Genomic DNA, 26955 nt, shown 5'->3' with positions numbered 1-26955 from the left:
GAAATGTTCTCCAAAGAGACACTACAATAACATTAACGTTCGTAACATCGTAAACAATAAAATTAGAGAAATTTATAAGAAACTAATTGATATTTTCGTTTTTCCCTTTCACCCTCCACCCTCGTCCTATCCTCCCTCCATCCCTCCTTTTCGATAAGTTAAAGAGAAAGGAATAGAATAGGACAAGATAGAGAAAAAGGAAAAGAGAGAGAGAGAGACAAAGAGAATAAGGGAAGGTCGTGTTATCACGTTGAAAGCCTCGAGGAGTCGAAGGAGAGCTCCGCCTCCTCCGGTGCCCTCCTCCGTCGGCCTTCGTCGTCTTCTTCATACTACTACTCCTCCTCGTCCATACGCTAACGTCCAGCCGTAGCGGTGTGCCCCACCGTTTGACCAACTGGCTACTACGTCACACATGCTTTTCTGCGGAGTCGGCAAGAGTCGAAGGCTCGTCGAGCAGTCGGCTTCAGTGAGTTACGAGTTTGCGTTCGGGTTTCGGCGTTACACGAGCGATAACGGGGGCGTCAATCGAATCGAGATTGGGAGAGGATTCCGTACCGGGCCTGCCCTCTCTTTCCCTCTTTCTCGCTCTTTCTCTCTTTCTCTTTCTCACATACATACTCTCTCTCTCTCTCTCTCTCTCTCTCTCTCTCTTTCTCTTTCAACCATGGGCAACAGGTTTGAATTTATGGGACAATAAAGAGTGCGTAGTGCGCGTGTCTCCCTTGCTCCTACTCTCAACGGTGCACTCCTTCTCTCTTTTTCTCTCTTTCTTTCTCTCTGTCTCTCTCTCATTCTCTCTCTCTCTCTCTCTGTCTCTTTCTATCTATCTATCTTTCTCTTTCTTTCTACCCTCTCTCTCTCTCTCTCTCTCTCGTGCGCGCGAACAGTAGAGAAAAGAGAAAGAGAGAGAGAGAAAGAGAGAAGGAGAGGAACGACGGTGGAGACTATCAAACTCTCATAAAACTGTCAGGCACGGTCGCCGGGGCTGACTTATGTGCGGCCCTTCTTCTTCTTCTTCCTCTTCTTCCTCTTCCTCTTCTTCTTCTTCTTCTTCTTCTTCTTCTTCTTCTTCTTCTTCTTCTTCTTCCTCTTCTTCTTCTTCTTCCTCTTCCTCATCCTTGACATCGTCCTCGTTGGCCATACGAAGTAGCTGCTGTTGCGTGAACTTGTCTTCTCCCAAAGTGCCGTAAGGATTTCGAGCCTCTACCAAGAAGAAAGACACTTCGGGAAGAACCTAAGGGGATACCAAAAAAAAGACACCGATTCTTTCTCTCTCTTTCTTTGAACGAACGAACCACCCCCTTTTTTCGGGGTAATCGCGGTAGGGGGCGCGCGCGCACGCGTTACCCCCTTTGCCGAGCAGGCGGAAGACTACTTGTCGGTGACGTCGCGCTAGGAAAGAGAGGAACTGCCAGAGAAGAGAGAGAGAGAGGGCTGCCCCCACCAGGGTCCTTGCTCGAGGGCTCCCGAATATCTCTCCATTAGCCCCCCTCGTAGCGACGGCCATCCCCTCTCCTCGACGAAAGCTCTCCTTCTTTCTCCTCCCTCTTTTCTCGGCTCTCTCTCTCTTTCTCTCTTTCTCTATCTCTCTTTCTCTGTTACTCTTTCACTCTCTCGTACGTTCACGCACCCCTCTCGGCTCTCGTCACGTCGACGTCGACGACGTTGGCCTGCGAGACGGGCACACGAGCGGCGCAGCGCCAGCAGCACCACCAGCAGCAACATCAGCGGCAGCAGCAGCGGCGTCGGCTGCGGCGGCTTCGAGCCGACGGATGACGACGACGACGACGACGACGACGACAACGACGACGACTACGACAACTACTACTACTACTACTACTACTACTACTACTACGAGGACGACGGTGAAGAGAGGAGAGAACGGGCTTGAAGAATCCTTCGTCGCCGGCAGGAGAGACCAATCAAGGTTTGACGAACGGCGCGGATTGGTCGAAGCGCTCTCCTCTGACACGCAGAGAGCGCGGGCACGTGACAAGCTACCGCACACACCGGCCTCTGAATCGCGGCGAGGCCTTCAGTACGATACCAACCACCCTCCGCGCATGCAACGGACCATCTCCGCGATCCTTAAAATCTTCTCTTTCTCTTTCTCTTTCTCCTTTTCTCTTTTTCTATCCTCTTCCCTTTTTCTCTATTTTTCTTTTATCATATTACGTGTAACAATTTCTTTTTAATCGTCATCGAGGATAATCATTTGACAGAAACATTCCTCTCTTCGGATAGGGAGATATAGGATAACGTGTAAGAGCTCTCGTAGTGCGACGCGAACGGGAGTTCTCTCTCTGGTGAACGCGACAAGGAAGAACAGTCCTTTCCGATGGAGCGAACCAACGAGTTCGCTGTCACGTGCTACCACCGGCTGGAACCCCGAGTTCTCTCTAGGTAGACAGGTTCCGAAGAGGAAGAAAAAGATATATATATATATATATATATATACACAGAAAGAAAGAGAGAGAAAGAGAAGAGAGAGAGAGAGAGATAGGGAAAGAGAGAGAGAGGGAAAGAGAGAAGTCGTAAAGAAGAAGAAGACAGTTTTATTGGGGTAAGCCCACGTGACCCTTGTAAACAGAGGCTTCTTTGTCGTCGCGTTTTGTCGCGTATAAACTGTGTTTACGTGAGAGAAAGGTGAAAGATGAAGATCATTCTTATCTAATGGTCTTATTATTGAAAGGAAAACAATAAACGGAAGGCAAAAAATCTTAAGGTTTGTGCGAATCGTGAATGTCGTTCATATCGGGACGTGCGAAGAGATCGGTTCAGTGACGTCGAAGAGGGACGAAGAGAACCGCGAACGATGAGTTCGTATCAGTTCGTCAACTCGCTCGCGTCATGTTACGCGGGCCAACAGCCTCAGCAGCAAAGGCCTACGCCGAATTCACCCGGAGAACCGATGCAGGCGGCATCGCCAGCTGGTGCAGATTATTATAATCCGAATGCAGCGGCGACGAGTTATCCGGCACCATGTTACTCGCCTCAGCAACATTATCCGCAACATCCGTATGCGACTCCTGCATCCGGAATGCAACACACAGCACCAACCGGCATGATAGACTATACGCAACTTCAACCTCAACCGAGGCTGAATGCAACGGCCACCTCGGCGCAACATGGAATGCATCAGCAACCATCTCAGCATCATCCTCAACAACATCATCCCCAAGCACAACAACAGGCACAGCTTCACCAGGATCCAACGACACCTTTACTTCAAGCCGCTAATGCGCCTTCCGCGCCCTCAACATCGAGCTGCAAGTACGCCGACTCGACTTCCTCCACCGGAGTAGCCTCGCCTCAGGACCTCTCGACCTCTACTTCGAGAAATAGTCCCACACCCTTGGTAGCACCCGGCACGAGCAAATCTGCGTCCGGTTTGACATCGCCACCTGGAACCTCTTCGAGGTCCTCCGTCGCGGCGGGATCCGCAGCTTCACCTCCGAGTGGAACGCCGAGAAACGTTGCCGATGGAAATTCTACCCTCACGACGGCATCCTCAGCTTCCTCGCCAGCATCTTCCACTTCGAGCACATCCAGCACAGGAAATAATTCGTCGAATAAGGTGAACCCTTCCGGTAGCAATCCACCGCAGATTTATCCTTGGATGAAAAGGGTTCACATTGGACAGAGTAAGTTTATTTACTTTCCTTATTTTATTTTATTCCTTTTGCCATCGTGAACGAGGCGTCAAAAGCAGCACGATCTGATCTATCGTAAATAATGGATCCTTGCCCGATCCATCGATCTTGAGCGCGATTATGGTATCTTAACTGGTAGCAACAGATCAGCAATTACGCGATACGCTTATAGTATCTGCTTTTATTGGGACTGGATCTGGTAGTAGCAAAACCTGTATCGCGTAAAGGTAAACGATGCTATCCTCGATGAGAAGGCAGCTGGATCTATCAGAGAAATGTCGAGGTATTAATCGATATTGAAGATCTTTAAGTAAGAATTGTTTTTATGTGTAAATAATGTTATTACTCATATTCAATACAACTTGATGAACTTAATGTTGAACGTAATTTAATCACAAAGATCAAATATAATCATTTTACTCGATAAAAACTTTTATGTCACGTATGTAAGAAACGAGAGAGAGAGAGAGAGAGAGAGAGAGAGAGAGAGAAAAAAGAAGAAAAGAAAAATAATGAAAAAAAAAGAAATAAAAAAAAATAGAAAACAAGGAAATTGCGCTTCTCTTGCGAGTTGTAAAATCGATATCGATTTCGTGTCGTAGAAAACCATTTCCGAAAGCATCGTGGAATATATTCCTTAGGCCAATAAATCTTTAACCTTCGAGAAAGGTAATAGTATTTATACGCGTAAAAGACAGAAAAAAGAAAAATATGAAAAAAATATAGACGAAAAGACACAAGCAAGAGAATGATTTGCGATGTTGCTAGTAATATGACAGTTAGCGATAATGTGCTGCAACATATATATATATATATATATATATATATATATATATATATATATATATATATATATATAAATCCTTCCTACGGAATTCTCAACATCATTTGCATGAACGATGGATCCATTGGTATTTAGTTGGCAATCTAATCGCCGTGGTGAAAATCTGCTCAAAATGTTAAAATAACGATACCGAAGGTATCTTTCCTCTGAATGATATCATATCTAAATGATATTAAATTTATTCGAGAATATAAAAAAATCGAGACTGACTCCATCGATATATCTAACGAATGATAAATATTTAAAGTCCAATGTAATCTTACCTCAATAAAATTAAATGCATTTCTAAAGTTCATCATATTAATAGAATAAACAAACTGATAATCGTTCAAAATAATCAATATCATTTGTAAAACATTACTCAATCGAAAATAGTCTTGAACAAATACGATGAAGTAATGTAATAGAATGGTATTAAAATTGTCATGTGTTATGGTAGAACATTGTGTAGGGAATTTGGAGTATTGCGTAAATCAATGTGAATCGAGGGAAGTTAACGGGATGAAGACTGGGATAAAGAATTGTTGTCGTTTCGTATGTATGAAAAAGAAAGAAAGAAAAAAAAAAGATAAAAAAGAGAGAGAAAGAGAGAGAGAGAGGGAAAGGAAGAGAGAGAGAGAGAGAGAGAGAGAGAGAGAGAAGAAGAGAAAAAGAGAGAGAAGAAAGAATAAGAAGGGGGTCGAAGGGGTAAGAGTAATTCAACGGGGCCAAGACGGGATCCACCTGCCCCCGCGGTTCAAAGAAGATAAGACAGCGCGCTGGTCGCGCTCACATTAGTCGCCCGCGTGATTTACTGCGCGGCCAGTATGATTCAGTCAGCGGGGAATTTGACGAAGAATTAATGGTATTATGATATCGTGTGTAACTCTATGTATGTGCGCCCGGGCCATAAATCAGACTGCATTGTAAGGCGCGGGGGGGCCCTTCCCTTCTTCTTCTCTCTCTCTCTCTCTCTCTCTCGTACTCTTTCGTTCTTTTTCTATCTCTCTCTCTCTCTCTCTCTCTCTCTCTCTCTCTCTCTCGTTCGCTCTCTCTCCTCATCTCAAGACAAGGCTTAGCTTCGACGAAAACCTCGGCCTCTCTTCGATTCGGCCCCCAAACGGGCCACGAAAAGCAAAGGTTTCTGATCTCTCGCGAGCTCTCTGGCCTCGCTCGACAGCAACACACATACTCGTACATATATATATATACTTATATACATACATACATAGTTTTCTTTTCCTTCTTTCCTTTCACTCGACGTTTCTTATTTTTCTAAAATTTATTATTACTTTAATATATAAGAAAGTTTTTAAAGAATCGATCGAACTTCCATAATGTTCAATGTTCTTGGGAATCGTGAGAAGTTAAAAAATTTCTAGTCTAGATATCGATCTGATCGAATTAATGATTTCATGAGAATTCCCTTTTGGAAGACGATTTAATGCTTGAATAGATCAACCGTTTTGATGTTTTATCGTTTAACCGTTATATTACTATCAGAGGAGACAAGAAATAATAAAAGAGAATGATTACTTATAAGTAATGATCTAGTACAGGTATAGAACGCTCGATAGCTTTCGTTCTTTTATTCGTTATATAAATTCAATTTGTAATTATAGGAATTAAATAATTTGGCGTTAACTTTGAAGTTATCTAAATAACAGTAATTACGTACTTGATAATTCAATTCGTTCGATAATAACTTATAGCGTGAAATAAAAGTAATTTTATGTATTCTATGATTGAAAAAGATATATATATATATATATATATATATATATATATATATATATATACCTAAGTATCATTTTAGAAGTAATTAGATTTTTTACTTTTTCTTCGTTTTTTCTCCTTTTTGTTTTTCTTTTTTCTCGTTTTTTTTTTCTTTTTCTTTTTTCTTCTTTCTTTTTTCTTTCTTTTTCTTTTTTCCTTCTTCAAAATATAAAGTCTTATAAATAGTAAAGTCTCTGAGTAAATATTTTAAAGAGTTTCTAAAGAATTGCGTAAAACCGTCGACGTTTCAAAGCGCGACTACGCATTTAAAGCAATTACGTTATGCCTCGACGATCTTTAGACCTGTCTGCGAATATCTCTTTCTAAACGCATCCCGTTCTTTCCGCTCTTATTCTCCGGTATCTCCTTTTTGACTGTCCGCCGGACCAAGGCTAAACGTCACCCTTTTCGTTCGTTTCGTTCATTTTGCTGACAATGAAATGAAACTCAAGGTCGTTTTAATAGCTTAAACCTTCTCTTTGCATAGCTTAGCGTTTAAACGTTTATTCTTTATCCTTTGTACGATCGAAAAGGGTTCGGCTTTGTAGATATATTACGATGATATAAATGTTAAAAATTTGTCATTTTGATCTTACGAAAATTCTTGAAAATATATTTTAATATATTTGAAATTTAAAAGGCTCGACGAATAAAAGGGATTTAATAAAAATAAAATTCGATAGTTATCTTTCGATATATTTTCAAATTTACGATCCTCAAATAGCAATGGCGTTAAGCAATAGAGAACGAAGGACTTGAACAAAAGCGACGTCAGAGAATATACGAAGTGGGACGAACAAAAATAAACAATCCGGGTAAGCATCGAGGGGAAATAATTGATTCGTCAAGGTTCGCCGTTAAGGATAGTGTTCAACAACACGTAGATGTTCCGTTTACAAGTTCGTCCAGCCGTCGCGACGCTTTGAAGATCGGTGCTGATGTGTAAACGTTTAAGCGTCGGATTTGAATAAATAAACGAACCAAGAATGCCTGCTGGCGATGCAACCGCAAATGAGAAAATTCTCTACATATTAACGTACTTGAACTCGTTAAACGTGATCATGAACGTGACTATCTCATCAGTATTTTAAAAATGGACAAACAATTTTCGATATTATCAAAGGCATTGCAAAGGAAATTAAATGAAATATATTCCATTTCAAATTATACAGGATGTAAACGATTATCCTTATTATAAAATATTATAATTCTTTGCTTGATAGTTAATTGTAATAAAATACAAATTTATACATCGATATATACAAACATATAAAAAGTTTTTCTAATCGTAAAGAAAAAAATTTAATAAAACTCAACACGTTAATTAGTATCATCAATAAACTATTGCAAATTGTTAATACCTGGATAATCATTTATATATATTCCTTATCTAATGTTTATAATAGATATATGATATTATTTGAATCTTTTCTCTCAGAGAAGATAATTTCTATTCGATTAAGAATTGTCGAAGTAGCAAATGCCAGACGAATTTGTATCTTGGGAATCGCGTTAGCGGCTACCCTTGGCTCCGATCTGAGATCCAAAGGAACTTGGCCTTTCCTCGAGGGCCATCGAGCGGCCTTATTTATGGCGAAACGATCGACCCGCAATTATGCCATTCATGGCAAAGTCTACCTTCCGTTTATCGCTTCGACCCTCGAACGAGCGAATCTAGGGTAAGGAGTGGTGTATCTTGGAATTGTGAAGTAAATTGAGACGTGCGTGTTTTTACGTCATCGAACTTTTCTATCAATTCATTTTATTACGTTACTTTTTTCCTTTTTTCTTTTTCTTTTTTTTTTTTTTTTTTTTTTTTTTTTTTTAAGAGAATTAAAACAAATCGAGCCGAGTATCGCATAGAATTGACAATTAATTTCATGTATTTCCTGCAAGAAATTATGACATTTTATTTCTGATGATTTAATTAGAACAATGTGATGATTTTTAAAAGTGACGATTGACGAGGGAAATGAAAAGAAAAAAACAAAATATTAAAAGAATATTTCAATAATTATTTTCATATTTGACAAAGAAGAAGAAGAAGAAGAAGAAGCTCGCGCATTGCGGTTGGTCGAAACTAAAATCGGTTTAAGGTCGGAGTCCTTTGCATGGCTTATATTTATGGCAAAATGATCGACCTATAATTATGCCTTCCACGAGCAAAGCCACCTTCCGCTTACCAATCCACTATTGGCAGCCCCTCATGAAACGGGCTTGCTACCTCCCTTTACTCCCTTTTACTCCCTTCTCTCTCTCTCTCTCTCTCTCTCTCTTTCTCTCTCTTTCTCTCTTTTTCTCTGTTTCTCTCTCTTTCCGCTTATCGTTGCGTTAACCGATCATCCACCGAAGAAGAAAATAATTACACGATTATTCGCTTCACGATAATTAGGTACCGCGATGATTATCATAACGCTTACTATGCTCCAAGGGGTACATGCAGATCGGCTCCCAATTTATCTTTGTCAATTTTCTTAACACTTTTATTCTCCTCGTATTACAAATATAAAATATTATATATATATATATATATATATATATATATATATAAACAAACAAAATACCATAGTTCATATAAATCCTTTTTTTTTTCTTCCACGATCATCTGACGAAAATAATTTATTGTTTGTCTTTTATAAATTCAACGAAATCTTCGAAGTTCGAAGATTTACATTTAAGAGTTAATTTATTGATTTAATTTTCATACACAATAATGAAATAAACAGTATTAATAGTAAATTAAGTCTAGTATTTTATACTTAAGTAAGTATATATTTATTTAATAATAGTATTTTTCTTTTAAGATATTCATTCGATTACTGATAAATTTATCTTTATCTATAATTTGTACTTTATTCAGAATACTATCGTACAATCGATATTTATAGGAGGAAATGAATGAAACAATCCTTCTTATAGAATAATATTACGAAAAAGAATATTTTTATTCTTTGAAAAATAAAAGATAATTCAATTTCAAATTTAACGATCCGTTCGACAATATACGTTTCTACAGAACGTTTTAGCTTTAATTTCATCCTCAAAATGAATAGTCGCACGTTGCATGTGAAAAAAAAAGGACAGCTTTTGATTTTAAGAATCTTACGTCTACTATTTTAAAATTACATTACTTTTAAGAATCTATGAAAAAATACTGCTGAGATAGTACGCTAGCTATATGGTAATGTAATCATAAGGACTAACGAGGAATCAAATTGAAGGAGCGTACAAATCGTTTATTAGGATATAAATTTTCATAGAGCTTGTTCGCGAGCGCGTACGCGAGTAAGATCACTGGAGGGGGCGGTCATGGTGTAAACCGGATAAGCCGATGGGGTAATGGATGTGTGCCGGGAGCGAAGTGGGCCGCCTGTTGCTGCGTGGCCCGGGCGCCACAGGGATCCTTGATCCTTATGCTCCTGCAGTCGCCCTTTTGCCAGACGAACCCTCTCCAACGAAGATTTCCTTCGGCCGAAAATTTACGAGCTGCCTGCGAATCGGGGGGAGGTAACCATTCTGTATCGTTGATTCTTCCTTCCTCTCATGGTGAAAAAGATAGAGAGAGAGAGTGAGAGAGAGAGAGTGAGAGTGAGAGTGAGAGTGAGAGAGAGAGAGAGATAGAGATATATATAGATAGATAAATAGATAGATAGATAGAAATAGAGGTCTCTATCTTCTTCTCTTTATGTGGTTTTCATGCGACGTAACACTACAAGGAGTACAATGATTATCGAGGATCGTGTCCTTGAACCAAACCAACGTATAAAACCACCTATATCCCATATTCCTTTTTCTCAAAAGGCATTGCGTTCTCGTTCGTGGCGTGACGCTTTTCTAAAGCACGAACCGTGTAAATCAATCTGAAAAATTGTACGATCCTCTAACGTGTAAGACGATTTAATGCTTTATAATTAATAGCTTATATAATATTATTGTTATAAAAAGAAGAGAGAGAGAGAGAGAGAGAGAGAGAGAGAGAGAGAGAGAGAGAGATAAAACATAATGGAAAGGAAATATCGTGATTCGTAAAAGAAGAAATTTTCTTTATACATGAGTATCGCGTTATCTCCGTTGGTTGGAATAATAATAAAAGGAAGTGTAATAGAATTAATATGAAAGGATAGGCTCTTGGCGATGGAGGAGAATGGCCGTGGACGATAAGATAAGATGATATTTCAACTACGCGGCAAGACGGAGCATTAGCATCGAGCACGCCGCAATGCCAAGTACCAGTCGAGCCGTTTGATACTTCTCCCGAAGATCCATCGACGTTTATTAATAGCGCCGCTCGTGTTCCACGACGGACGATTATTTCCAGCCTGTGTAATTCAAGAATCGTGCGAGAATCATCGTCGTCGGGACATCTCGATTTTCGAAGATAAATAAGTCGCGTGTAGGATCGTTCGCCCTCTGAGATTAGAGAACTCTTTCTCGTGCTAGTTCGAGCCAATGGAACTTGTGTTATTTTGTATTTTATCATAACGCATGTAAGAATAAAGTAGCATTTAATAATAAGTAGAGTTAACTGTTAGATATGCTATCTATCAGATCTATCAATACTTTTCTAACCATTTAAACATATAAAATAAATTACCTAAAGATAATTATCTAGAGATAATGTAGATTACGAGAAAAAATTTTCTTTAATTTGATAATTTCATTGATAAGTAAAAGAGTTTACTATTATCGCTTTAAAAGAAATTTATTATAACGTTATTCAGAGTAGCGCGTGCCGGGTCTCCAACTGTTTGTCGTTCTCATTCTCAAGATCGGATATCAGCTTTTCTTATCGTCTCCACGGGTATACACAAAATTGGATGTTAAACATGATAGAAGATGAAGATTTGAATTTTACTCAGAACGTGTCCTCGAAGGCAGTCTCCATTATTTTCATTTAACGGGTTAAACGTAGAATACATCCATACATCGAATAAATTGTCCGGATTACTTTGTCTCATACTAAGGACAAAAGAAGAAAAAAAACAAATAGGCTGATTATTAAAGTCACCCATGATAGAAGGAAAATCTGTGATAAGATCATCGTGATATTATACGTCAGCATTGTCTCTAACTTAACATATTTACGACCACGATATTTACAAGTTGATGGATACTTCTAACAACAACGCTCATATATATATATATATATATATATATATATATATATATATATATACCGATTTTCTATACGTGGGATATAGAAATGTTAATTTTCTTCGATATAGATCAACTTAATGGTATAGTTTTTCAAAATATTCTACATTATTCATTATCAAGGCTGTCAATCGTTGCTTTCGTATGTGTTTATAAGTTTGAACAGTTACTTTACATTCATGATTTCTTTTTCTTGAGGAAATCGTTCGAAATGCACTTCGTTTAACGTTCCCTCGATTTTCGGTAGGCTATCATCGAAACTATCACGCTATCTCAAAAGTACGAAGCTCGCGTGACAACTTTAAAAACGTCTTCCCGATTGGTTCCAATTGATCTCCTTTCTTTTTCTTATCAACTTTAAACGCAATCCATTTGATAGAACGACGTAATAACAATTATAAGATCCGAGAAACTCTATGATACTATAATGAAAACTTTGTTGAGATCGATTTTAATAAGGAGAACACATAAAGCAGAGATTGTTTTCTAGTTTCTCTAACGAAGAGAAATAATCATTCGAAATGATCGATTCGATCGATCAATTAATAAAATCGATCATTACTATCACGATCGTGATCTCGATGAGTTCTATTAATAATCGATCTACGTTAATGGAAGATTCTTATTTCGGATCGGCGTGTGATCGACTCTAAATCTTGATCATATATATTAACGCGTATAAAAGGTAAGATAATTTTCTCGTTTGAAAATATATCAAACGAAATTGTTAAATATTATCATATCGATTTTTAATCGTTAAGATAATGAATTTTTAAGATTTAACAAAGGAATTCGTTTTAACAACCATACCCGATTTATTCCCTAAATATCCTCATTCTTAAAGGAAAAGAGGGTAACGAAAGCTGGTATTATTACGAGGAAAGACTTCATTCCGTAGGTAGTATCCGTTCTTTTACGAAAGAAGCGTGTTCCGACGGTGTTCCGACGATCCCGTTTACACCCTAGCGACCCCGAACCATAAATAAATGCTGGTGCGAGGCTTACGTACCATCGCAGCTTCTTCTGAGAGGCTCGCCACCGGCGGCGAGTCAGAGTAACCAGGACGAACGCCATGGACGATCAAATCGGACAGCCTCCTAAGAGGAACAACCCAAGCTAAAACATAGGTACTGCATGATTCATAGGACACGCTGCTAGAAAGAGAGAGAGAGAGAGAGAGAGAGAGAGAGAAAGAGAGATTGGGACACCAAGTTCGCCTGGTGTCCGGAAAGAGACGCCCGTTTCCGATGAGATTTATGCTCCCACGTTTCGCGAACATACCGTCAAATATGGAACAGATGCTACGTCGGATGTTACGCGATCACGATTGATCCTTAAGAAGAACATTTTTATTGGTGAGGTTCGTTCTGTTTTATATTAATTGACATATTTATTAAGTGTCTTTATCTATAGGATGAATCACCCAAAAGTCAAATATCTTTCGCTTTTTTTTTTTTCTTTTTTTTTTCTTTTAAGTTTCAACAATTGAAACTACGTGGAAAAATTAAGGTATGATTTATTTTTGTTCGAAAAAGATTTATACGATCACATTATTCAAATACAAGCGATTGTTATTTAAAATATTTCTATATCATGATGTAAGATTTTCTTCTTGTTAAATGTTATCTTTTATTAAATGATTTAGTAGCATTTAAGATAGTACTTCATTGAAATATTTGCATCTGTTAGAATTGATTTTTTTTTCTTTTCTGTTTGTTCCCTTTTTATATATATATATATATATTTAATTTCGTTTCATTTATTAAGAGCTTCATGATAAGTTGAAAGACGTGACAGAATTGCAGGGTGTGTGGACGAAAAGTAGGAAAAGAAGAATAAAGGAAAATTTGTGGTATTAATCGAGAAAGAAGAAGGTAAGCACGTTCGACGCGTTCGTACGAGCGCACACGCGCAGAGAGACGTAGAGGCGCGCGTCACGGGAAGCATTCTTGCTGTGGGAAAATTAATGACTTACCTTCAGTGGGAACAATACAGTCAGCTGCGACTCTCTACATGTTCTCTCTCTTTCTCTCTTTCTCTCTCTCTCTCTCTCTCTCTCTCTCTTTTTCTCTCTCTTTCATTCTTCCTCTTCTCTCTTTCTCTTTTTCTCGTCGAGAGTAGAGTGCGCGTAGAGCGCTTCGCGACGCGCTTGATGCGAGTCTCTCTGCCTAAGGTCGAACAAAAACGATCGTGTGCACAGTTTTACGTGTGCGCATTGTATTTGTATATGTGTGTTGCGAGCCAAGCGTAAATCGATTTATTCCTATCGAGGGCAAACTCTGAGGAATGTTAGAGCGTATATAATTTTCGTTCATACGTTTCGTGGGTGCTGGTACATTAGTTGTCAGCCTCAAGAGAGAAAGCCACGCTTAAGTATCTATCGTCGACAACAACTGAGAATTATTGCGTAACGTAACTATAATCTGATCGTAAATGTCCCATCTCTTGGATATATCATTATTATCGCGAATTAAGTAAATATCGTTTAATGAAGAGAGAGAGAGAGAGAGAGAAAAAGAACAAACAAAAAAAGAAAAAAGAAAAAAAGAAAAAAAAAATCAATTCCTTTCGAACGAAAAGACGAAACATTTTTTCGATCGATATCGAGAATAGGGAAAGAAAAAGAAATCGTAGAAAAAAAAAAAAAAAAAAAGAAAAAAAAAAGAGGAAAAGTAAAGAAAAATAATTCGAAATTTCGAAATATATGACAAATGAATTACAAGGATTTCTTAAGTTCATTTCTATCCCAATAAAAAATACAATTTAATTTCTTTCGGGATTGATTGAAAAAAAAAAAAAAAGAAAAAAAAAAATTGATCGTTTCCGTTCATCGATATATCCACGAAGTTTTATCCGATCGAAACGATCCGGGGATCTCGATCACCCACATCGAAACCCCGCAGTTTTCGCGAGCTTCGCGAACAACTCGATGGATCGACGTTCGTCGAAGAGAATAACAGCGAGGAGGAGGTGGAGGTTACGCAAAAGATCGAAGTCTCGTCGAACGGTGGAACTCGCGGTAACGTCGAGAGAGTAACGTCGAGGAAAAGATAATGCATTCGGAGGTTGGGAGTCGCGCGTGTGTCGACCGATCGGACGGACCGCCGTCTGATGGATGGAGACGCGTAGCCTCTATCTCCCATTCTTCCTCGATTCTTCTCGTGAGTAAGGGCCCATTCCTTCCACGCGAGATGTCTTTCCTCTTTCTATATAGAATATACTCTTTCATCTCTCTCTCTCTCTCTCTCTCTCTCTCTCTCTATTTTTCTCTTCTTCGCTCTCTTTTTGTATTTTTTTTCCTATATCTCCCTCTTCCTCTCGTATAAAGTAATCCCTTCGGCAAGCACGACAGTTTCTTACGTACACAAAACTGTGTACACACGTGCGTTGGGATTCGATACGAAAGAGAGAGAGAGAGAGAGAGAGAGAGAGAGAGAGAAAGAGAGATAGAGATAGAGATAGAGATAGAGAATGCTTGAGAAACAACTTCGGAGCCAAGAACGAGAATAATAATAAGACTCTTCTATAAAATAAAGATATGATATTGGTGATAATGAACTGTTTTTGTACTTTGCTTATAAACGATGATTGTCTCGGCGTGTTCTCATTCTTTGCGATGTCGCCGATGAGAAACGATCGATCGTATTTTCTATCGCTGCTGCCGCCACACGCGACACATTTAGTATCTAGAACATCTATAACATCTATAATACAGTTCTTTGATATTCTTTCAATTTATTTGCATCATTTATGAGATATTTATTTATTTATCGATGTACAATAGGAATGGTCTATTTTTGAGATAATTTTGAATACGTAATTGGAACATTCTTCTACTACGCCATTGGCATGTAAGAAAAGTTCAAAATTTTTTTTAGCAGATGATCTCTATAGATTTTGCCAGTTGTCTGTACAGTATGTCTTTATAATAAGTAAGAAGAAAAAAAAAAGAGATAAAATAAAATGATGACTCACTATGCTGTGGTACACGTACGCCAAGGAGTACAAAGTGAACGGACATCAAGAAAAAGAAAAAGAGAGAGAAAGAAAGAGAGAAAGAAAGAGAGAAAGAAAGAGAAGAGCGAAGACGAGGCGTTAATTGAATTTGGGTACGCGTGGATTATTGTGAAGCGTTTAAAGGGGGCCAGAAACAAACCTATTTGCGTCAGAGAGCTTTCTCGTGGAAGATAACAAATGATTCGCGAGGCGACCACCGGCGGGTGCTCACCAAACTTCGGTATAAAAGCTTCGCCGAGAGAGAATCCGTTCCTCTTTCCCTCTTCTGAACCCACTTTACCCTCTTTCTCCTCCTTCATCTCCTCGTCTTCCTTCGTCTTTCCACGCTTCGTTCTCATACACCCTCGGCAAACGTTCTCACCCCTTCCCTCAGCCCCCTCCCACGCTTCTCACTTTCGAAACACACCCTTCGAGAGAACGCCGCTTGCCGTGCCATTCAGATTGAAAAGCAATAGTTTTTCAATCTATTTATAACTGTCCGATGCACACACACACACACATATATATATATATATATACAGATATACGTTCAAACATACTCGTTTGACCAAGTTGAATGTGTTAGCAGCGAGCCCTACCGTTCCGATGACCTAATTCAGTCTATCTCGCAAAGCCTTCGTTGAAATATTATATAATATACACTATATATATATATATATATATACAAAATGGATCTTCTCTTTTATCATGGCTACAATGAATATAGATAGAATGAGCATCGTGGTAGAAATAAATAATCTTATATATGCGATATTTAGGATGTATATAGTATAATATAAAATAATGTAAAATTGTTGAAAATAATAGAAAATACGCGACAACGTTAATGACTTTATTTAATTGTAAGTGTTTAGTTGTGTTTAGCGCGTAGAAATAGAATTCTTGCCTTCGATTTCGAAGACGACAGATCCAAAAGATTTCGTGGACGTCTTGACAACAGGTGGATCGAGCAAGGAAGGAGAAGGAGTGGAAAGAGGAATAGAGGGAGGAGAGGGAGGAATAGAAGGCGTTTCGTCCTCGTCGTGGAATGTCGACAGGTCGTTGGTTTCGCTTGCGATCTTTGGCCCACGATCGGTTGGGGGCAGCTGCGAAACCACAGAAAGATCACAAATCACAGTGGCCGGACAGTGGCCGAGTGACGCAAAACACGCCTAGGTAAATTTAAATTGCTCATAGACTGATTCTCGCGGACACTCCTTCGCTCAATGTTTTAACGAAAGTCCGTGGGCGATATCAGTCTAGAATATTGGCTCTAAGCCAGATCATCGCGTACGACATCTCTCTTTCTCTCTCTCTCTCTCTCTCTCTCTCTCTCTTTCTCTCTCTCTCTCTCTTTCCCTCCCTCACTTTCTTTCTCTCTCTCTCTCTCTCTCTTTCTTTACATTTCACGAAGTACAATGAAAAATAGTCTAGAATTTACACGGGGAATTCATTTCGAAAATTTGACGATTACAAACGGCTTATTACTTGTACTTGTTAAATGTATACCTATACAAAATATAATTTTTTTTAATACAAATAAAAATACGTTCGCTTACGAATACAATCTATCTTCTATATATATATATATATATATATATATATATATATATATATATATATATATATATATATATATATGTATGTATGTATGTGTGTGTGTGTGTAAAATTAAAAAATATCTCTATTCAATGATACATATAATATGTATGGTTGTTCTTTATGCAAAGGAAATGTATAATGACTAATAGACCACATTATACATCAAAGTTATCTACGTACTAAGTTATTCAGAGCGCAAATTCTTTCCAATAAAAGAATGAAACATCTTAAGAATGTGAAGCAGTCGAGGAACGGTTTGTTCGAGATGAGATGCAATGACGAGAATTGCTATCACGGTCTATCATAATTCCATTGATAAACGTATTGGATCGGATCTAGGATAAAGACACCGAATGCGAAAGCAAGATCGGTCATATATTCGGTCTTGTATATTCGGGCCTGATGTAACGACAAGTTCTTTGAGGCGCTATCTGACGGAGGTGGACGCGAGATCTCGAAGGAATGGACCACCTAGGCTACGGAGATGCAATCATAATTGCATAATGGCCCTGGTAAACTGGCCGAGTTATTTATGAACCTCTCGACTTCTTTTGTCGGCAGTGTCAATGAAGCACGGATTCGAGCGACTCGAGAGCGAGAGCGGCAAGACATAGCCTCGAATGTTTCTCAATGACGTCAGATCTTTTCTCTCTCTCTCTCTCTCTCTCTCTCTTTCTCTCTCTCTGTCTCTTTCTCTCTTTCTCTTTCTCTCTTCCAGTCTATCTCTATCTCTCTCATGGATGTCGGATAAGTCTACGATTTACATCGTCTTTACACCGATATGTCCTGTCAATGACTTTTTATCATCCTCGCTCCTCGTAAAACCTAATGGTTCTTAGGACGATTATCGCAGGGAATGAAAGATCGTTTTCGGTCTCCCTTATCGATCCAACATCCGTGCGACGCGACGTTGAATTTCGATGTACCAGGACCAACCGTGTCAGTTCAGAACTTTGTCCGCCGATATTCCGACCGACGTTTGAATTCGCATAATTAATTATTTCCGATTTATCGACCCTACCGCTTTCTCTCTCTCTCTCTCTCTTTCTCTCTTTCTCTCTCCCTCTCTCTTTTTCCTTCTTCCTTGTTATTTTCTTTTTCCGTTTTTTCTTTTTTTCATACGACTAAGAACGAATGAGATTGATTTATTACCTTTAAGTCGAATCGAAATTTCCTGCCGTCTATCTTTGCGGGAAAGGATGGAATTATTAACGCGATCGCTTCGTTGGATTCGTCGTGAAATGATTAAAAGAAAAAAAAAAGAAAAAAAAAAAAAAAAAAAAAAAAAAGAAGAAAAGAGGAAAAAAATAAAAAAAAATGGAAAGAAAAAAAGGAAAGAAGGAAAAGAAGAAAAAGGAAGAAAGAAAAACGAAATAGAAATAGGGATTTCGTGGTATAAGTCGAAGAGAAAGAACGTTGCTAACTTTTCTACTCGATCTGTCATTAACTCGCAAAATTTCGAACAAGCACGTTTCTTCCTTTGGAATGCTTCGGTCGATCGCGTAGATGAAAAGGTTCGATAGGGCCTATGCTAGGCCTCGTATCAGATAACAGCTCAGATATGTGCCAAGGGTTAGGGGTGGTAAGGAGTCTATATATATATATATATATATATGTATATATATATATATATACCTTCGTAGAAACCACTCTTCAAACTAACATACTGATGGTTAACGAACACACAACTCAGACTCGTGTACACAGAAATGTGGTGCACTCCCGGAATGCGAGAGCGCGATAGTCTTCGAACGTGAGATCCTCTTTTTCCCTTTGTAACCAGGGTAATAGTATAAATCATCTTCCTAGTCGGGTAAAATTTTCATCTCGACGATCATTTAATGTAGATAGAATCCAAATGGAATATAAATTTAAAAACATATAGAAACACTCTAAACATTAAATATTTAGAGAAAACAAAGTACTTTTGTAGGACTTCAAAGAGAAAGCAAAAAATTTTTCGTTTCCATGGAAAAAGTTATAAAAAGAAAGATTGATAATACACTCGATGATATTCGATCTCTCGAGATCGTTGGAAATTATATCGGTCCATTAAAAATCGTAGAGACGTTAAAAAGCTTTAAAGGCAGACCGGGTAAAAATGTTCAGCATCTGTCGCAACGCTGAGGAAGGAGGACAGAGAGGAGACATAAGAAGGGTAAGGTGAACGAGAGAGAGAAAGAGAGAGAGAAAGAGAAAGAGAGAAAGAGAGAAAGAGAGAGAGAGAGAGAGAGAGAGAGAAACGTGTTAAGCGCAGGTCCATGTCGTGTCAGCCGTCTCGATGTCACCTCCTGTCGTCTAGCGTTTTCGTGGCTCGCTCTTAATAGAACTCCTTGCGCAGCTCGCATGTATTCGCACCCGAAGAGCCTTGTACTCGACGTGTCACCGTCGTGTCTCGACGATCCAACTGACTGACGGACCGGCTGCTCGACTAAGAACTCGACTGGCCTAACCTCCCGGCGACCCTTCTTGTAAAGTTTCGTGAAGAGCCGGATATTCCACGAATCACCCCGTTACCTAGCTTAAGCTCGCGTGCCTTCATTAGGGGTGTATTTTCTTCGATTTTGAAATATTTCGTTTCTCTCTGCTCGAAACATTACAACAGCTTTGAACCACATGTAATAAAACAGAGTTAAGCTTTTTCTCATTGTCAGAAGAGATTTTGTTAAATATCATTTAATTTATATATATATACATATATATATATATATATGTATGTGTGTGTGTGTGTACGATAATCAATCTGTTGGATCATTATGATTTGATTGAAAGTTTTTGACAATAATTGAAAAATAACGTAATAAGATGAAACGTATCTAATAATCTTACAATTTAAAGACCTATTCAATAAACTTGATATACCCAGTTGGAAGATAGAGGAAGAGAAGATAAAAAGGTGTACATTACTTGCAACATGCCTGATCGAGAAGTTACAGTGTCTCTCGGCAACCTTCATCCAAGCTATTCAGTGCATCCTCGGTGCATCGACGTCGACGAGACACAGACGGCAATTAATCACCGGAAAGGATGTAGAGGATACATCAGGATCTAAAGGCAAACGAGAGAGAGAGAGAGAGAGATAACATGAAAGTTAGATCGTGAGAGAGAAAGAGAGAGAGAGAGAGAGAGAGGCCATGTTGGATCCTCCAACGCGTTGTTACGCGTGCCAGTTTTGTTAGCCACGTACGACTCGTCTCTTCTCGTAACTAGAAGAAAAGAGAGAGAAAGAGAAATTCCATTTGTCTATTACAAAACGGGTAGGTGTGTCGGGCGAACGATATGCACACTGAAACGAACAACCCAGAAAGCGGGAACGCTATTTATTAAAAAGTCAGACCGTACGAGCCAGCGACGTGCTACATCGGGAGGAAAGCGATAACACTCGACGGAGGAACCGGTCATTAAGCTCGTTCGGCTCCCATTGACCAGCCACTGTGAAAGCTCTGTCTCTATCTGTCTTCTTCCCTTTCTATATCCACTTCTCTTTTCGTCTCTTCCAATGATAAGTTTCTCTTTTCCTATCTCGCGAAATTATATGTAGATAGGTTCTGTCGATAAAACAAAAAAAAAAAATATATATATATATAAACATTGTTTTATATTATTAGATTAGAATTGTTAAATAAAAATCGTAAATTATTGATAGATTTTCGATAGATTATTAGAAAAAAAAAATTTACTTTTCTTTTAATCGTTAAAATATTTCCAATGTTCGAATGATCACTGATATCTATTGGATTTCCTTTAAAAAAGTAAAAGAATAAAAATGAACATTGCATTTTTATTCAAACGTTCACGTTGAATCTTACCAACCAATAAATATTAGTTTCGATCTCGAATGTCCGTTCATCGTCTTGAGTATCCTCGTCTATTAGCCATTCATCGTGAAAAGCGCGGGATGTTAGCGAGCAACGCTTCGGGCTAATCGTTGATCACCGTATGAAAGCTCCCTTAACCGCCATGAATGCTGTTCCCTCTCTGTCTCTTTCTCTCTCTCTCTCTCTTTCTTTCTTTCTATTTCTTGTCTCTCTCACTCTCACTCGGAGGTCGTTCCGGCGCTTAGAACGAGTCGTGGGGCGGTCGTTTGCCACACGCACGCACTCAGAAACGCATGCAAGTACAGAACCCGTCCAATTCTCCATCGAGTCTCGCTCTCACTATTAATAGCGTATTCATTATTGTTGTAAATGAAGCGACTCTTTAATATCCGCATCGATGCGAGGCGCCCACGCGAACGAGTCTTTTGCGAACACCTCTTACCTTGATATCAACGAAACACCTGCATATCCGCTCGACCGAATCGTTCAGCTGTCGATTCATGTATCGATCCATGAATTCGCGATCATTTCGTGTGATATCGTACTCGACCATATAAATTTATTTGACACTCGACGGATATGCCGTTAGCTCTTTACGAGTTAGAGTTTATTAATGAATTTGTAAAATAATTCGATAGATTCAATGATATGCATAAATACTTTATCTACTTCTCTATGTACTCAGTTTTATTCAGATTCTATTTTTATCGTAATTAAGAAAAAGGTTAAATGTCTCGCTTCCTGTCATTAATATATTAATAATTCTACATTGTCTCGTTCAATTCGTGACTGGGAATTTAATGATTACTCTCTCTCTCTCTCTCTCTCTCTCTCCCTCTCTCTCTCTCTCTCTCTCTCTCTCTTTTCTTTCATTGATAAGAATATTTCAGATACTCTTCTATTCTTTCATCGTTCTATAAAATATTATATTTCTATTTAAGAGATGATCATCTTTGGTAGCCAGCCGTCTCCGTCTCCGTCTCCGTCTCTTTCTCTCTCTTTCTCTCTTTCTTTATGTAGAGTCGAGTGATCTCACGGATTAGATTATTTTTGTGCGCTCTCGAAGAAGACAAGGATTAGAGTGTAGCTATTTATGCGCGATGAGAAGGGTTTCTCTCCTCGAAAGAAAAATCGAATTTACTTTTACTAAGAGAAAAGTAAAAGTTAATAATTATTATATGCGTCATCCGGTAGGTTGTATTCGATTTTAACGATCGTTTATAAAATTTTTCCATCAACGAGTAAGATGGGTTGAATGCAATAGGCGTGGTATGCTATCGTAATAATAGCGTTGCGAAATTATTTATGGCCGAGGCGTGCTAAGCAAATAGGTAAAACAGCTGCCAAGTGACCAGTTTGCAATCCAGTGGCACAGGCCAAGACATTAACCACGACTCGTTGAAATAATTAACGAGCTCGTCACGCTTCCGTCCGCGCATCCTTCGCTTCCGTTCTTTTTATTATTCGTTCGCCCCTTCCTACTCTTACCCGAAGTAAAAAGCTTCGACCTTTTTTCCCCTTTTTCTGTCAAGCAAATATCAGAAGAACTTTACTATATTCTTGATGATATTTCTAAAAGACTCTGGAAGATTTAATACATATGTAGGATAATGTTATAACTTAGTAAGAACATATTGGATAACTTGTAATTAAAAAATATCCTACCATTTATCTTATTGCATTCATCTTATAAAAAATTTTTTATACTATATCCTCTTTCAAAAGGAAAAATTAAACGTAGTTCAATTTACACTTAGACAGATCAAATTATTACGTAGAGATTGATTAATAAATGAGTAACATCCCGTTTACGTAAGATTAAAATGATTTATTCGAAGGTTTAAAAAGAAATGAAAAAGAAAAAGGATGAAACAATAAAAAGTATAATATATATGTTGTATTTTTTACATGTGCATATATGTCCGCATATAATAAAATGTATCTCTGTGTTATGATTACAGGTACGGTAAATGCAAATGGCGAAACAAAACGACAAAGGACATCTTATACGAGGTATCAAACTTTAGAATTGGAAAAGGAGTTCCATTTCAACCGCTACCTGACGAGGCGGCGTCGCATTGAGATCGCCCATGCTCTTTGCCTGACTGAACGTCAGATCAAGATCTGGTTTCAAAACCGGCGGATGAAGTGGAAGAAAGAACACAAGATGGCGAGCATGAACATCGTACCGTACCACATGTCGCCGTATGGACACCCTTACCAGTTCGCGCCGCACCCAGGCCAGTTCGCTCACTTGGCCACATAGGACGAGTTCTCGCCCGCCGAGCTCGGAGCACACGCTGTCCGCTTTCCCGGGATGTACGGCGAGCAGAACTTCTAAAAGGCTTTTCTCCGATCGGACGCTTCACTTCCAGTAGGATTCGCGAGCTGGACATTTCGCGATCGCGATTGGCTTGCCTCGAAATATTAACATTCTCTTTCCAAAAATATCTCTTTTCAAAATATTACGATTTTCTTTGTTAAATTGAAAAACGTAAGAGAAAGAGAAATAGAAAAAAAAAGAGAAAAAGCGAAATAGAGAGAGAGAGAGAGAGAGAGAAAGAGAGAGAAGACTCGTTGGCTTGCCTGTTCGCGAAAGCGATTACTATGTCACAAAGCAACTATTCGAAGTTGAAGGGAAGCCAAAATTTTCTGCGAATGTAGTGCCGTGCGCCCGATTTAAGACTGGACGCGCTCCGAGGGACTCTCACGTATATATATATATATATATATATATATATATATATATATATATATATATATATATATATATATATATATACACATGTATACGTATATATACATATATATACATATATACATATATATATATATATATATATATTTACATACATGGACGCAAGGAAGATTATAGGATGATCATGCGTCCTTTATGAGAGCCCACCTCAGCGGGTGAGATAATCGAAACTCTAGTTTAAGGGTAGACATTAACGATCTAAAGAAGGAAAAAAGAATTAAGAAAAAAAAAGCAAATATAATGGAAGAAGATAAAAACACGTAAGAAAGGAAATCTCGATTTTAATGGCGAAACTTAACTATCGTCGTCCTCTTGTCTGGCTGCACACTGTTTCACATGGTCCGTGAATGAGCGAATCGTATTTGTAAAGGATTAATATCGATAAAATGATGGAAGGGGATGATAATCAGACATTTTTTTTTTCTCTCTCGGATCGTCCTGTACTTACTTACTTTTTCTCCGTTTCGCTACTTATTATCGAAATCTTCTATCGAAGAGAATATGTCTATTTCTATTCGACGATGAATTCGATGCGATTGGAGGAAACAGTTTCTATCTGCACGTTGAAGTCACTATTCCTAGTATGTAAGGTGCCTATTAATACTCGAAACCTTCTTCGCCAATTATTATTCTCCGGTCGAACGTAAAATTTTCGAATGATTCGCAAATGTATTTAGACGTCTAACATTCTCGTCAAAATATTCGTTCGATTTTATTACAATTAAATCGAATAGTCGTATTATTGATTCATGGCGAATAATGATCATCTAAATGAGAATTCAATTTTAACGTAAACGTTTACGAATCCGCTCTCTCATTTTCGAAATAATGCTAATTAGCAATTTCATTTGAACGATTTTATTGCTACGTATATATGTATATGAAAATATATTCATTTTTATAATGTGAAATCTTTATTCCTCTTGCTCTCGATACTTTCTCGTTTATGGAAAAGTATACGTAAGTAAATTTTAATCTGGGATATATAATTAAGGCAGAAAGACTCGATGATAAAGAAACGGTGGGCAGCTTAGGCGCTGCAAGCTCTTTGTAAATAGTTTGCACCGTAATGTGTAAACACTCGTTCCTATAAAAAAAAAAAAAAGAAAAAAACGAAAAAAGAAAAAAACAAAAAAAAGAAAAAAAGAAAAAATTGTCAACTTATTGTTAGATAAAAATCCCTTTACAACTTGGCTGTTTCTTTCGAACCATCGTTCAAAATTAAACGTTTTATCTCTTCGGTAATATTAATATATCAGCTAAATAGATGTATAAACCAATCTTTTTCCCCTCTCTTCGATGTTACACACGCGAATCGTCAAATTTGTCGATTCGATCGAAAGCGATGGAACGAAGTGAATGTAAAAAAAAGAAAAAAAAGAAAAAAAAATAAAATAAAAAAAGGAAAAAAGAACAAAAGAAAAAAGATCGATCGCATAGAACGTGTCATCTTGAACATCGAGTCGAAAGCATTTTCGAGAATATCGATCGATCGATCGATCGATCGTTTCAGTTTAAAAAATAGTATCTTAAGCCGTTCGGCTCGAGTCTGTAAAAATGAAGTAACGACGAGCGTTCCAAAGTTCTCGTTATGCTTGTGTTATATACGTATATGTATGGGTGTTTTCTTGTGATACAAGAGAGAAAAAGAGAAAGAAAGAAAGAGAGAGAGAGAGAGAGAGAGTGAGAGAGAGAGAGAGAGAAAGAAAGAAAGAACGAACGAGCGAAAGAGCGAGAGAGAATGATTGAGATTCGTTTTATGCTTTAGATCGAGAAGTCGTATATGATTGCGACGTGCTAAGCAAATTCGGAATAATACAGGGATCCTTAAAATATATCGATGTGTTTAAAGTTAAATAAAAACAAAATGGTGACAAGAGAGCAAAAGTATGATAAAATAAAAGTATGGCCGGAAGAGACGCTTTATTACGCGACTGGCGAGAGGGGGTTTCTTTATAAGTAGATTAACGATGAATTGTACATAATGATTGAATATAATTGAACAACGCGATATTGAACGACGTTATCTCAGCTAGGCGTTAACGAAAGAGCAGATTACTTCGTTGTTTGTTAATTTATCGGCCCGTTGTAATGAGTGGTGGAGGAAAAAGAGGATGAAAACGAACGAATCACGAACGATTCCTCATCTTTTCTCGAACGAATGAAAATGCGTGTAAAACGTATGTTTATCTTTACGCACGAGCATTCACTTTTCGACGTATTTATGTACACGTATAACCACGTACATTCTATATGTACGTAATATATATGTACATGAAAGTGCAAAAGTTACAAAATAAAATATTTGAAAGAAAAAATGAAACTGGACACGTGTCCGACCGTAAAGAAATGTTCTTTCATTGCCGCCTCGCTGTCGTTTAGAAATATTTAACAAATAAATAAAAATAGCGACTATTATTATATTATTATTATTATTATTACTATTAATTTTATTATTATTATTATTATTATTATTATTATTATTATTATTATTATTATTATTATTATTATTATTGACATGATTGATATTATCATCATCATCATCATCATTATTATCATTATTATTATTATTATTATTATTATTATTATTATTATTATTATTATTATTATTATATTGAGAGTGAGTCTGTTGCTAATGACCTGGTCCAGTGTTAATATTGTATTTTATTTGTTTCGTTATTATGTTTTTGTTGTTCATGCTGCGTGCCGTAAAAACACGCCGTAAGATATAGATTTGTAAGCGATATGCATTATAAAAAATGCAGAAAACGTTATTTCTGAGAGGACAGCAAGTGTACGAAACGTGAAATTCCATGATCGTTTCGATTCTTTATTTCTTTTTTTTTTTCTTTTTCTTCTTTTTATACATATATATATACATAAATACGATATATATCGACTCGAACGAACATGACAGGATTACTTTTTTGATCTCTCGAAAAAAGTTGAAATCGACGAGAGAAAGAAAAAGATAGAAGGAAAGGATTGAATAAAAAATCGAAATATACAGTGATTTACACGTCGGGTGCGAAAGATTCGTTCTCCATGTTCTTTTCGTTTCTTTTCATTTTATTTTTTCTTTTCTTCTGTTAATTTTTCTTTAATTAAGCTCAAGTATTACGTTCACGTAGCGTCTCTCAAATGTTACTTCATTCCATGTAATATACGTAATAGTCTAAACTAAACTATCTACTTATTACATCTACGTAATCTAGAGCACCGTACGCGTAAGGCCACATAATTATATATAAAAATATATATATATATATATAATTTAAATTATAATTATTATATATATAAATGGTATGACGTACTGAGAAACAAAAAAAAAAAAGCCCACACAATAAGAGAAGACAAACTTTGATCTCATTCGAT

General features: G+C 37.7%; 1 protein-coding gene across 1 annotated transcript; it reads left to right on the top strand.

The window, feature by feature from the left end:
- Window positions 1-879: 879 nt before the first annotated feature.
- On the top strand, window positions 880-25877 carry LOC124948254 (homeotic protein Sex combs reduced). Its single transcript, XM_047491601.1, has 2 exons — window positions 880-3644; window positions 22784-25877. Exons 1-2 carry the CDS (start codon window positions 2816-2818, stop codon window positions 23086-23088), a joined length of 1134 nt encoding a protein of 377 aa, XP_047347557.1. The 5' UTR covers window positions 880-2815; the 3' UTR covers window positions 23089-25877.
- Window positions 25878-26955: the final 1078 nt, after the last annotated feature.

This window comes from Vespa velutina, chromosome 4, assembly GCF_912470025.1.
Source record: "Vespa velutina chromosome 4, iVesVel2.1, whole genome shotgun sequence".
Taxonomy (NCBI): Eukaryota; Metazoa; Arthropoda; class Insecta; order Hymenoptera; family Vespidae; genus Vespa; species Vespa velutina.
This window is presented reverse-complemented; position numbering and strand designations above follow the sequence as displayed.

Excerpts from the sequence above, each read along its gene's own strand:
- LOC124948254 (XM_047491601.1), top strand. The coding sequence starts at position 2,816 with ATGAGTTCGTATCAGTTCGTCAACTCGCTCGCGTCATGTTACGCGGGC. Across the intron at positions 3,645-22,783 it reads AAGGGTTCACATTGGACAGA|GTACGGTAAATGCAAATGGC; the intron begins GTAAGTTTATTT and ends TTATGATTACAG.